The sequence below is a fragment of the Strongylocentrotus purpuratus genome, unplaced genomic scaffold, assembly GCF_000002235.5.
Source record: "Strongylocentrotus purpuratus isolate Spur 01 unplaced genomic scaffold, Spur_5.0 spur5_scaffold_14, whole genome shotgun sequence".
Classification (NCBI taxonomy): Eukaryota; Metazoa; Echinodermata; class Echinoidea; order Camarodonta; family Strongylocentrotidae; genus Strongylocentrotus; species Strongylocentrotus purpuratus.
In genome coordinates, this window is record NW_022145599.1 from 3,416,291 (window position 1) to 3,429,950 (window position 13,660).

General features: G+C 37.4%; 1 protein-coding gene across 2 annotated transcripts in view; it reads right to left on the reverse strand.

Annotated features, from left to right (window-relative positions):
• LOC583702 (serine/threonine-protein kinase SMG1) overlaps positions 1–13,660 on the reverse strand; it is a 63,027-nt gene that overhangs the window by 33,062 nt on the left and 16,305 nt on the right. For both annotated transcript variants that reach the window (XM_030983984.1, XM_030983983.1), the window contains exons 20-36: positions 13,387–13,488; positions 12,381–12,584; positions 11,985–12,081; positions 11,607–11,727; positions 10,505–10,576; positions 9,746–9,873; positions 8,921–9,085; positions 7,968–8,122; positions 7,047–7,293; positions 6,004–6,140; positions 5,353–5,610; positions 4,493–4,649; positions 3,929–4,067; positions 2,721–2,866; positions 1,944–2,424; positions 1,591–1,744; positions 552–717 (exon numbers count right to left, since the gene is read on the reverse strand). In XM_030983984.1, the coding sequence (XP_030839844.1) occupies positions 552–717; positions 1,591–1,744; positions 1,944–2,424; positions 2,721–2,866; positions 3,929–4,067; positions 4,493–4,649; positions 5,353–5,610; positions 6,004–6,140; positions 7,047–7,293; positions 7,968–8,122; positions 8,921–9,085; positions 9,746–9,873; positions 10,505–10,576; positions 11,607–11,727; positions 11,985–12,081; positions 12,381–12,584; positions 13,387–13,488 (2,929 nt within the window). The remainder of the gene's footprint in view (positions 1–551; positions 718–1,590; positions 1,745–1,943; positions 2,425–2,720; positions 2,867–3,928; positions 4,068–4,492; positions 4,650–5,352; positions 5,611–6,003; positions 6,141–7,046; positions 7,294–7,967; positions 8,123–8,920; positions 9,086–9,745; positions 9,874–10,504; positions 10,577–11,606; positions 11,728–11,984; positions 12,082–12,380; positions 12,585–13,386; positions 13,489–13,660) is intronic.

Here is a 13,660-nt window from a genome sequence, read left to right on the forward strand (position 1 = left end):
GAAGATGCAATAATAATAATAATCTTTTTAAGTCCACTCCAAATTTTATTAAACCGAAAATGGAAATTCTTTTTGCCCAATTGATCGTGAGCCCAGCAGCCACTGAGCAGCACCAGATCGACGTTGCTCGTAGAAGATGACATCGTGCATGTTGCAAATTACATTAGAATGGCATAATTCTTACAATGTGAAATGAGTTCACTATTCAATTTCGAAAGGAGTGAGGAAGGTGGTCATAAAAATTGTAATATATTAATCATTCTACAACTAGATTTACATAAACTATGCCAGACCAAATGTTGAAACACCCTTACCTGTCCTTGTTCAACTTTATTTTCCTCCTGCATACTGCTAATGGTGCAGTGAGCCTGATTTAAAAGTCTCAAGATCTTATCAGTCTCTTACTCTAGTCATTTTCCTAATTTTAACCATGGACCCTGATCCTAGTCCTAAAGTAAACATAACAATTACTGATTGTAACCCTAACCCAAACCTCTCGACAGTATAATTCAGAGAAAATGGTAACAGAGCTAGCGTCAGATCACCCTTACCTGTCCTTGTTCAACTATGTCTTCCTCCTGCATACTGCTGATGGTGCAGTGGGCCTGACTTAGAACTCTCAAGATCTCATCAGTATCAGCATTAGTGATTTCAGCTGGTAGCACAGTAAGGACAGTAGCCTTCTCACCCTCTGTTAGAACCACTCCTTTGTCCTCACTGAAAGAAACAATATTGGTTCTCTGGTCAAAACATCCATATGACTATCTTAAAGCATATCTGTACTAGTTTACAGGAGGGATTAAGACCACCCTGCATGGTCACTGACAGGTGGTTATCTCATCAAATCAGCTCTCAATTAACATAAGAAACAGAGGATCATGGGGAACCAATGGTCACCGATTAGGCATTGTTTGGTATATAGAGGGTGCAAGTAGCTATAAGTATTGCAGTGGGGCTTTAAATTAATATAAAATACAAGGCATTATTCAAAAACAAGCATTAAAACACTTTTGTCCATGAAAGATGCCTCTAATCAATTAAATTATATGAAATATATGAACAATACAATTTGGGGTCCAAAAATCATATCAGAAGATTCAAAAAAAATTATTTCATATGAGCTTAACATTCTCCCCAATACCAACAAGTTCTTTTGTCTTACCTGGGACGTGTCACATCCGACATATTATAAAACTTACATTTCTTGGATTCCACTCAGTTTCATAAACATGCAAATAAATGTGTTAATAAATGTACATTGGTGTAAGAAAACAAAAACATCAAGAACATTTAATCTTAAATCTTTTAATCTTTTACTGGATAATCCATTGGGTCTCTACTGATTAGTACCCTTCTTTTTAAATAATACCGGTACTTGGCACTATGACACTCATCCAAACTCTCTCATTCTTTCTACTTTTCACGTGCGCCTCGGAATATCATTGTCTAGATAGATGGCGCAACATAAATGCCTATTATTATTATTATTTATTCTTTGTGCCCCTGTTTTTCTCAATGTCTAAACTTCCTGCCTGTGGTTTGTTGATCAGTCTCCCTCTTAACCATTACGCTTTAGTGAATGCTGTTTACCTTGCCATATCTACAGCCTTGCGTCCCCATCGGTAGCACCAGGAGGCGAGAGAGGACCATGCTTTAGGCAGACTGGGTGACTGCATGATGCCAAGATGGAGGAGTCTTCCACATACGGCATCTGTGTCACTCACTGCTGGGCTCTGTCCTATCACTATATGTATAAAGAAGAGATGTCATTATCCAAGTGGACACTGCTTGTGTATGACACGATGACTCAATACGACCCCCATATTAAAGATGATGATCTATAAAATGATTGATGATCCTACAAAGAAATCAGTTACGATTTATAAAGAAAAACAAGTGTAGGTACATATGGGAATATAGTAGGAATTCTACAAGGAGCTCACAGTTTGTTACATCTGCTTCTCTGACACCATAAGCTGCTAGCCCATGTCCCTGCAAGGCTCCATGTTTCTCCATATCCAAGAGCATACCCAGGCTACAGCTCAGCTCAGGGACATCACTCAGGTCAAGCCTATGGCACTGCTTCAGGTATGGCAGGGCTGTCCTGTAGTCAGCGGTCATCCACTTGACCATGCTCAGCAGAGACCTAGCACAGAGGTCAGTCATATCGGACACATCGGAAGGGAGAAGGACATACTTAGAGTTTGCTGCAAGGGTAGCATAGTGGACAACGGTCTTGGACAGCTGTGCCCAGGACTCTATCTGGTTGCCCATGTAGTGCAAGAGCTTAGAGCACTCTCGCTCTGTGCGTAGGACATCCAGAGATGTGACGATCTGAGGGTCGATGGTAGAGAGGGCCGTCAGGAGAGGCTGGGAAGGCTTCTTAGCATGGATCTCAAGGTTCATCAACTTCTTGTCTAGATTCTGAATGAAGCAATAAATACAACAAAATGCTAGATAACAAATTACCCAGCAAGAAATAAGATTGTCTCTGATAATAGAATTTTCCCATGCTCTTGTAATAGATATATATTTCAATAAGCTACATTTACATTTAAAAGGGAAGACAATACACAAATATGGCTTTAAGCTTTGCTACATTAATCAAGTGGAAATTTGATCAGTAGGAAAAAAATAAATTGTATGAAGGGTAGATATTTATTGGATGAACATCAGATAACAATTCTAGAGGGAAACATTAAGATCTTTTATGAACTGACCTGTGAGTTCACTCCGTCCGGAGCTATGAAGTCTAGCTGTTCCAGGAGTATCTTCTGTGCAGCCAGGAAGTTGGTTTGTTTCCTAGCAAGGCGAGATGTAGCTAGTCGTAGCTTTGACAGGTGGCACCTCAGCTCAGAGATGGTCCCTAACAAATCAACAAGAATTAAAATGCAAGTAACCGGATATTGCATTCAATAACTTCCATTTTACATCCATTGCTATGCATGTACAGTAGGTAGAAAATTGTTTAAAAGCTCCTACCATGACTGCCAAGTACTTTGATTTTAAGTCCAGACATTTTTGCAGAATTTTTTTTTTTTTTATTGAAATATATTTATACAGGATAACAAGAATCAGATATACATTGTAGATACAAAATCTGTTTTACATCATGGTCCTGAACAGGATAAAAATGTAGTACACGTAAATATAAATAATGAATATCATCAAAGCTCACAAGCAAAGGTAAGAACAATATAAAACTAACATATAAGCATAATACGCATTAAAAGTAATAAAAAGTACAAAACAAAAAAACAAAAACGACAATGTAATAATTGAAATTAACAGCGGAAAAAACATCAAAACACTTTAATAAAAGGCATTAAAATATCACCAAAAAAATAAAAGAGGAGAAAAGATTTAAGGAAACTGGTGAAAAGTAAAGGATGAAAGAGGGAAAGAAATAAAGAGGAGAGAGGGAAATGGAGAGAGAGAAAGAGAGAGAGAAATAAGCCATGTCAAAGCAGAAGGCTGTATTAATGCCATTAAAGATATACCTGTACAAACACCGGCAAATAGTGTAATAATTTATAATCATTTGTTCCCTTTCTGAAGATATTTGAAGTAAACATCCTTGCTGGAGGTGGTATCTGTCTGTTGGAGGCTCCCGACAGTCCCTTATTCATGTCAGTGCAGGTAGAGGATATTGGTGAGGCGTAAAAGCAAAATTACCTAGTACTTTCAGTCTTTAAGTCTACTTTAAGTCCCCTCGATACAAACTACAAGTAAATTACATCTGTGCTTGCACTTTGGTTCACTAAATAATCATTTTATCATTTTTGCACAATAAAAATGATATTAAAAAAAAAATCTAAGTCACCATACCATCCTTTTTCCCAGAATTACCAAAAGACAAAATTTATGTCTAATCTCTGTCCAAGAGTTCTAAAAGACTATGATTAAACCATGCTATGTTGCAACCTACCCATGTTGTTGTCCGAGGTAGTAACTTGAGAGTGTAGATAAAGCTGATATGAGGTCACTCTTGTGGCTTCTGTCATCATGGTCAAATCATGCTGAGATGGATTAAGCTGAAGGTCAGTGCTCAGAGGCAGTAAGTACAGCTGTACAATAAAATAGAATATCAAGATACTAGTCTATTGTTCCAACAGTGAATATATTTATGGATGCAGTCCAGAACCAAGTGTTAATGGTTCTGCACTGTATCCATACCCAAGAACACTTTGCCTTACAATTTCTTCACATCATCTATTTTTTTGTCTCTTAAGAAACAAGTTGTACAATATTGGAATAGATTGAGTTCAACTCGAGCAATATCCAAGAGTGTTTGGTTTACACTAGTCAGTTCATATTTATAATTAGACCTTTTGAACTACCTATGAAACATAACTAGTTAACGATAGCTATATTACCCTAACATAAAAAAGTAACCATTCTGGTTGAATCATTATCATTCATGCCTTACAAAATTATTTGATTACATATACTGTCATTAATTGTTGGACTCAAGTCAGCAATATATACATACCTGTGATGGGTCCTGGATGGTTTTCTTGATGATGTCTGTCGTCTGTAGGAGCATGGTATGACTCGGTGTAGGAACAACAGGCCAATCCAACCAGACCATCTGAAGACTGCTTTCTGCGAGCTTACTCACCGTGTTTAGTGCCTCAACAACAAGTGGCCTTGGAATTAAAAAAGAGGACAAGAGTAAAATAGTTGATTGTACATCAACTTGCTTTAAGCAAGCACCAATATCTGTCAAAGCCACGTCTCAGTTAGATTGGACTGGACTGCTGCAAGTTTTGACGACCTTCTTGTTATGGAAAGTAATTTAAGGATTTTGTTTGTTGTTGTTATAGACAATCAATCCACTGATTATACACGATTCACCTCTTGGAGACAATTATCAAATTTATATCAAACAGTAACTTTAATTGAAACATAAATCATATCATATCATCAACAAGAATTGATCACATTACAAAGATATATCTTTTAGAGCTAAATGCCCAGATCTCAGTAATAGTAATTATAATAATAATCTAAATTTACATAGCACTTAATACAAATTAACACCTCTAAGCACTTTACAGATAGTAATATCCTGATCATCGTATTCTTTAGGCAAAATGTGCACCATCTCCACTCCCTAGGGAGTATTCCTATTGTATGGTCACTGTGAGGGCATGTGGCTATTACTAACAAAAGGCTTTCCCATCCTACCAGGTGCCCATTTCTCTCCTGGGTATGGAGTGGCAAATGTAGATTAACGCCTTGCAAAAGGACATTAGTGCCATGTCGGGAAACAAACCCACGACCTTCGCACTTCAAGTCAAGAGCTTAAACCACTCGACTACTCCACTTCTACAAGCAGAGAATACTCACAGCTGTGGATGGGTGCAGACCACACCTTTGTTGCTGCTGGTGGTTGGAAAGCTACTTGCACACCCAGACAGGTGATAGTGTGTGAGGGCCCTTGCTTGCTCTAGCTGGCCTGCTCTAAGGAGGAGCCTTGGAGAGTGGACGGCTGCGATACCTACGGATGGATCCTTAGGGTTCAGGTCGTCTAAAGACATGCCTGGTATCAAGGCTAGCTGGTCAGACACAGCGGGGAAGTCCCTCTCGTTGAAGTGACTTAATGCTCTGGTGGAGCACAAAAAGTAAAGGCACTTTATTTCATTACAAATATGTTTCACATTGATTGAGTTTACAGCCATTGTATTAAAACGTCAGAAACAAAGAAGTTCATACGGTTGATGTAATCCATGTTAGCCAAAGAGAACAGACCCCCCCCCCCCTCCCTCTATCCCCCTTAGCCAAGCATAGTTGAAGCTATGGAGTTATTCATACGATAAACAAGAGTGATCTATAATGCTAATAGTTTCTCTATATGATAAGAAAGTAAATGCATGCATATAATAAAATACATATATTCTTACTGGAGAATTTTATTGTACATCTTATCATATTACATTAATAAAAATGCAATATGAAAGGCGTCTTTAAATGTGAAAATCAAATGGATGAATGACTTACTTGAGTATGTTGGTGTCTGTTTGAAGTTTGACATTACTCTTCAGAGCTGAGTGAACCTTCCCTCTCAAGAGCTGTACAGACTCCTGCCATTTGAGGGCACTGTCATAGTCTGTCAGTCTCTCGTAGCAATCCATAACCTGTAAACACCACAATACACCAGTTTACAGTTGTGTGCACCATTTTAAACAAAGCCAATGACCTAGAGGTCATGTATTTATGCGTAAATTAGGATTGCGCCCATGCAAATTTTGATAATATCACTGCCCTACGCGCTGCGTTGTGCGCGCACATCATCATTTGCATGGGCTCAATCTTAATTTACGCATAAATACCAGAGGTCAGAGGTTATTGGCCCCGTTCCGGGGCCAATGACCCGAGGTCAACTGTCTGCGCATGCGCACTGATACAACTGTAAACTGGTGTATCAGCATTGAATTACTAAATGCAGGAGCATATATCATATGCTGTTACATCTAGATGTTACTAACATGCAAGTCCCTAGTGAAATGATTTCAACATAGATAACACAATCAATTATATATGATAATATCAAACTGTTTATATGTTAAAAATCTATATGTTCAAAATTAAGTCAGATGTAGTTTTTTTTTCCAACCAAATGGTGAGAATATTTTGTAGGGAAGTTAAATTCAATAATTATTAATCAAAGAGTAAATTAATAATAGTTATTAAACAAGATATAAAATATTAGAGACATTTTACAAATATCTTAATTATCATGGTCATGCTTATATATTCCAAACTACAACTTGCACTCTTTTATTTTAATATTTGAAAAGAAACACAATGAACATACAGAATTCAGTACTAGAAATGATTCACACAATTGATAAACCATGCATTTCAAGTTACATTTATATCTTGCTCTGTTAACCCCGAAATTTGCACGGCACATGGTTATAAAACTTTAGAAAGCTCAAGACAGAAAATAACTTCCACTAAAAACCAACGAATAGGGGTACTAAAAATGTCTCATCCCCCATTGCAGGTAGTTTAAACAATAAATCACATGGTTAACCTACCTCAAGCAGGAGGTACCCGACCACGGCACCACTCTGTGAGGGAGGCGGTGGTTCCATACCCCTGGTGAGCAGCTTGGGGTTCATACCGTCCCTTCCTCCAGGTGGACTGTTTGGTGGAGAGGAGGTAGAACGAGCAGCTGCTTTGGTTTGTCTGGTAGCCTTGGTCAGGGCAGCATGGTGAGCAATCTCATCTAGATTCAGGTAATCCTTGATGGTGTTTAGAGTGTCTGTTACACAAGACTCAAACCTACAACCACAAACAGCGATACAATCATGTACATGGGGATTTACCATTCCAAGATAACAATCTCTGGAGTATCTACCTTTCTCTGACATGAATACAAGTATTTTCCAAATGCCATGTAGGGGAATTAACTTCAAACTACATGTTTATTTCAGTTTATAGGGAAATTTCAACAAAATGGCAGCTTTCTTGGGGAGCAGATGTCGTAAATATGGCGAAGTAGGGTCTCTATATTGTACTTGCAAGAAGATATTATTTGGCCTACAGCAATGCTTTTTATATCAAATGAAACGTTGTTTTACTCTTTATGTCATGATAATGCTTCATAGTCGAGAGGTTAATTCCCCTTTAATATGTAGCTTTGAAAAATTGTACAGCTAAATATTACTTTGGGTCATTAAAATCAGGTCCAAACTCACTAATTATGGGTATGGACATGCTATCTGCAGGAAAAGATAGGTGTTCTGAAATATATTTGGTATTCCAACCTTGATTCTTCTCACTGAGCTTTGAACAAGTAATGTGATCAACTCTCATCCAAGCATGAAATAGTTAAGGTTTCATCTTTTCAACACGTAGAACTGGCTGATGATAACACATTTGACTTTGAAGGCAAGTCTGTCAACATTAAGCCTTATTCTGCACTGCAATAAAGAAATAATTAAAGTAGAACTTACTTCTTATCTGCCTTGAGCACCATTGGATCGGGCCAACTGAATGACCTTCCAATGACCTTGGCACACCACGTCTGTAAGCCCAGGATGGACTGAGGACACTGAAGTCTCACAAGGGGTGCTATCACACGCTGCAGGCAATCTTCAAACGCATGGCCCTGGAATGGTGTAGAAATAATACCATAAAAACTAATGACATATAATACTAGGAGAGAGTACATTAATAACATCATATGGCTTATCTCACTGTGTAGTTAATGGATTCATCTCAAGCTTATATACATGTATAAAAGCACTAACCCCCCCCCCCCCCCACACACACACACTTTATAATTCCTTGTCAAGTTTATCCATTTAGGGGCAAGAGGGTCATTTGTTGTCCCATATTCTACCTAGTATTGTGGAGTCCTGAAAATAACATGACAAAAAATGTGTCATTTCAGTTCTTACCTCATCTCATCTAAGATGTAGTAATCAAGGTTAATTACTTGATACAATAATCACATACTAAAATCTGTAATGTGGTCGGTAACATTGACAAGCTTGCCCTCTATTAAACTTCAAGAACAAGGAAACCAAATTCAGTAAGAAGCGCTTGGATATTTTCTCCTACTCTATTTAATAATGCAAGGAGGTAACAAATAGAAATGGGCACTGGAAGAGGAAATAAACATTGGAAGGAATGTATGGACCATACTCCTTGAGGTTTTAATGTTAAGTGTAAAATAGTTCACCTCCAATTCTACTGGCCCAACATCGTGAGTGATACTACGGTCAAACCTGCTTTAGTGATCACCTGTCTACAAAGACCACCTGTCTTCAAAGGCCACAATATCTGTTCCCCTTGAAAATTGTTTCTCATTGAAACATGTACTAAAAGAACCTGTCTACAAAGACCACTTTTTGTGTTTCCCTCGGCTTGGGTGGTCGCTATAGACAGGTTTGACTGTACTTACTGTTGTGTTGTTCTTGGCTACCAGATCTTGTAGCATGGTCATAGCATGGTGCAAGGCACTGGCATACTGGCTGCAGTGCATGGCTAGGTTGTATGCCAGGGGACGGACAAGGGCAAATCCCTCATGGCAGGTCTCTCGGTTGGTTCGGAAGAAAGCTTTCACAGGCTGCACAGAAAAAAGACCAGGGAAGATTTTGAATAATGTAATCTACTCTGTAAACTAGAAGTACATTACAATCTAACACAGTGAAGGCATTTGAATATGAGATGTACATGCAAATAGAAAATGTTATTATATTATGACTATATATGTTTGTAAATCCAGTAGTCCTGAGCCTTGCTTTATGACTGTTTTTTTAATACAAATTTATTCTAGTGTTTAAAAATCATCTATGTTGTTGGAATGGAATTTCCCACTGTGTTTTTGGTCCAATTTCCTCTTTATCATGAAAATGGACAAACTTATGTTTTACTACAGGGTTCACTTAAAAAGAAATTGAGAATTCTTTCTATTACCCTTCAAAGGGTGATCGTGTGGATTGAAATCAAACTGGGCAGCGTGTCACGAAACTGTCATGAATATGGAAAAAACAAACATATGATAAACTATGGGGCTTTACTTTAAAAACTGAGAATCTTCACCCCCTTCACCGGGTGACCCTGTGGCTTGAAATTAAATTGGGCAGCGTAGGAGTTCACCGATGTCTCATTGAAACACTTGTATTAAAACTAACAAGCGTTGGAATAAGCTTGTCAGTAATTTTGCAATTATGACATTTTCTTGAAACAATGCCCTTATTTAAAATGTACAACATACACAATGTACCTTTGGCATAGAAGGTAGAGCTACAGCGGATCCCTCGTATGCATTGTACATCAGCTTCTCTAGATGCTCTAGATACTGCAGTAGCAGAACCGGCCTCAGCTGAGCACACTTATATTCTTCACTGAACGCTGTAAGCACATAAGTAAGGTCAGACATAACATATATTTTTCATTTCATTTCATTTATTTTTCCACATTCCAGTTTTAAAAAACATGCAAATACAAAAAAAAGTACATTATAAAATACAAAGGAATACATACATAAAGAGACAGAGTGACCAAGAGGGGAGGATGACTAAAGAAGATAAACTAGTATGCGGAGGGGAGGGGACAAAAACAAAGTACCTTGTCAAGGTTAATCCCCCAAAAAAAAATTGGAAAAATTTTTCTATTGTAAGAATATTAAATCATAACGAGAAAAAATATACTTCAAATTAACACAAATGTATAAAGTCTGAGTTGAGGGCAAGGCATGTGGATGCATGATTGGTCTTATATGTATCAAAATGGGTATATACTGTATGTCATACAACCGTGCTAAGTGAAATAGTAAATGATCAAGGAATCTTGTATTTCACATAGGTATGCCAGAATATTTATAAATAACCCTTGTCTCACTCACATACACTTAAACTAAATAATGTACTTCATTAATACACTGATGAATAGGTTTTGATTTTTGTATAGCATTTATCACAAAATAATATATCTGATACTTAGCAGACATTACCAAAAGCAAAACTATTATGTAAGCTACTACCTGTCATCTTGTCATTGGCAGAGGAACTGGAATCTTCCATCTTCATATCAGTCACAAACTCACTCAGGGCAGCTACAAATATAACATAAATATAATAGTAGGAATTCAGTAGGTAGAAAAAAAACTAAATACATTTTTTAATACTAAAGATCTACAACAATCTGCATTTCACTAGATTACTTCTCTATGTTTCAATTGATATGGTGACATTTCAGAATGCTCAGAGAAGCCATATAAGAGCAGCTTCTATTCTGATGGACAATCGATGAAAGATAGTACCGATTCCAAAATTAGCAAATAATTATTATGCATAACACTGTACACCATATAATTTGTGCACAAAATCTTTGATACATTGCACTTTGCATGAAAGCATTATAATCACCTGATGTTCTGAACCAATTTTATATAAAGACTAGAGATATTCAAATACCGGTATTTGGCAAAAGTAATTGAACTTTTAAAGAGCAGAAAGATTCTCCAAGTAAAGAAATAGATACAAAGAAATTGCAGTATTGCCCTAGTTTTCACTAGCAGTGGGAACGGAGGGGTATATTCTTTGTATTTTCCTTGGTCTCCCTGCTCGCATAGACTTTGTGTGTAGAGACGAGTGAAAATATACCTTAGTATTCTCCACAGTCTCGCATCTGGGCATCTTGTATTCACCACGCCGTATTTTGTCATTTTCATTGCGCATCTATTATGCGTACTAGAACCTGCACACTTTGTGCGCACTCTATTGTGACGTAATAATCACACCAAATGCACTGTTTGCAGTGTATCAAAAATGTTGTCAAGCACTGGATGTACAGTGCTGGTTTGACAAAGTTTGTTCAGTTCTTTGAACATTGTCATGGTGGATTTCTGTATTTGCTCTAGATGTCTGATTTGGATAACAATAAAAATATTGACTGGCTTTACTTTCGGGGGATATCAGAAATATTGACAAGACCATATTGCCCTCGTCTTTCGACTCGGGGCAATATGATCTGAGCTTGGTCAATATATCTGATATACCCCTCAAGGCCAGTCAATATCATATAAATATAATTGGAAGATAGAAAATGGCATAGATCAGACTAGCATACTATTAATGCCTTACATCGTATAGCAGTAAACGTCTCCTGAGGCTTTCCAAGTGGAGTACGCAGCTTCGACAGAACACAGAAGTTTGCTGCTTCCCAGGTAGCCCAGAACCACTGAACAGCCTGATTGTCATTGATCTATACAGAAGGGAGCAGCAAAAAATTCATACAACTTTATATCATTTTCAGAATTTCATTATCATTCATTATATCAACCACAAAACAAAATGCTATACTTCCCTTGCAATGCAATCTTGTAATTTTAAGATCGGCAGGGCCAACAAAAAGGGACAAAAGGGAGAAAAAATTAGCGTATCGAAGATCACTTGGGATTAATACACTGAAAAAGGGCATCTTAAAAAAAATTATACAAGTTGAGATAAAAATGTACTTACAAAAGCTGGCAAGGAGATGTTGCCCTTGTCATACTTGTGTACACTGTTGTGTGGTCTCTGACAGCTGTGGAACAGCCTCTCAAGCCACTTGGTATTCCTGGAGAAAAAAAAATGCAAGAGAAGTAGAAATGATCACTTCTTATCCTCATTTTGTGCTAAATTGGTGTACTCTATTTAATCTGTCTTCAAATGTCAGATCACAACTATCACATTTATCTAATTTCTTGATACTTCTGAGGGCTTACGACAGAGATCATACTACTTTCAGTTCTTTGATATCCCTTACCTGATTTGAGCAGAAATCAAGACAGATCGAATCATGCATATCCAACCCTGGCACAAAATAAACCTACTTCAGAAAATATTATTTCTTTGTTACCAAACTCCTTTACTTACTTAGGTGCTTCTCCCAGAAGGATATAAGCCATGACTGTCCTGTAGTTGTGAGAGTTGAAGGTGGTGTTTGGGATGCTTCCCATATGCTTCTGTCTGGTTCTCTGTAGGATGTGTAGGTTCTGAATGATATCATCACTGCTGTTCTCCCGTCCATCATGCTTGTCCTCTGAGTGCTGAGATGGGCTTACAGGAGCAATGTCGGAGCTGTGGGGGACAAAAAGTAAGGTCGGTATTGAGTGTGGTAATACAAGAAGTGATCTTCAAGCAGCAGTACAGCAAGAAACTGTGAATAATAACTTGTCTTTAGAGAGTCAACTGAAGGAAATGAAAGCTTTTATTAATTCTGTCTGTCCTTGTATGTGTGTATGTATGTCTCAGTTAATGTTATGTCTATATTGTCAATATTTTGCTTTTAATTACTGAAGATTTTACTTTTGGGGTTGTAGAAAAAGGGGACCAGCCTAGAAAGGCTAATGGCCTTTTCTGGTCCCTCACATCCCTACTCCACCCATAAATCATTTTTAGTGTTACTGATGTTGTTGTATTTGTTCTTATTATATTTTATATATATTGCATTTTGTATAATTGTATTTTGAATGTTATAATGCTGTAAGTTTTTTATTGGATGTGAAAAAAACTGAACTTTCAACTTTGAACTTTGAAAGCTTGCCTCCAAAAGTGTCAATGTGGTAGAAGCTTAAAGAACTTGTTATGATTACCCCAACCGATGAAAACTTTCTGTATCAAGAAGTATGTGTTTCTTTGAGAAAGTGCTCACAAAGATATGCATACAATTTCATTACATACTTCTTATAATTTTCACATTTGGTGCAAAATAAACAACAACTCAAAAACATTCTGGTACTAAGAATAAATTCAAGAGCAATAGATTTACTTATCAAATTCACACAATGGTAACTCTTAACTGCTGAGAGTTTAATGTGAGAAGGGAAATTTGCTGTACCTCTTAGCAAATTGGTATCCTAAATTACAGAATGCTGCTTACCTGTATAAGATGTCACATGGAAGGCTAAGCATGAGGTCTGTAAATGCCCTTTTGACATCATCATGAGAGCTTACTAGTCTGGTCCGACACACCTCCAGGCAACTAGTTGAGGATAGGGAAAAATGGAATCCTTGTGAGAAAAGAAGTACAATCTCTCAAAATGAGGCTTGGAGAAAAGAGAGCTAGTTTGTCATGAGATAGAAGTTCAAAGGAAAAGACAAAAGCAATGTTCTGTCTGACCTAAAGAAGGAGAATTTAGGCAGATTTTAGTTTT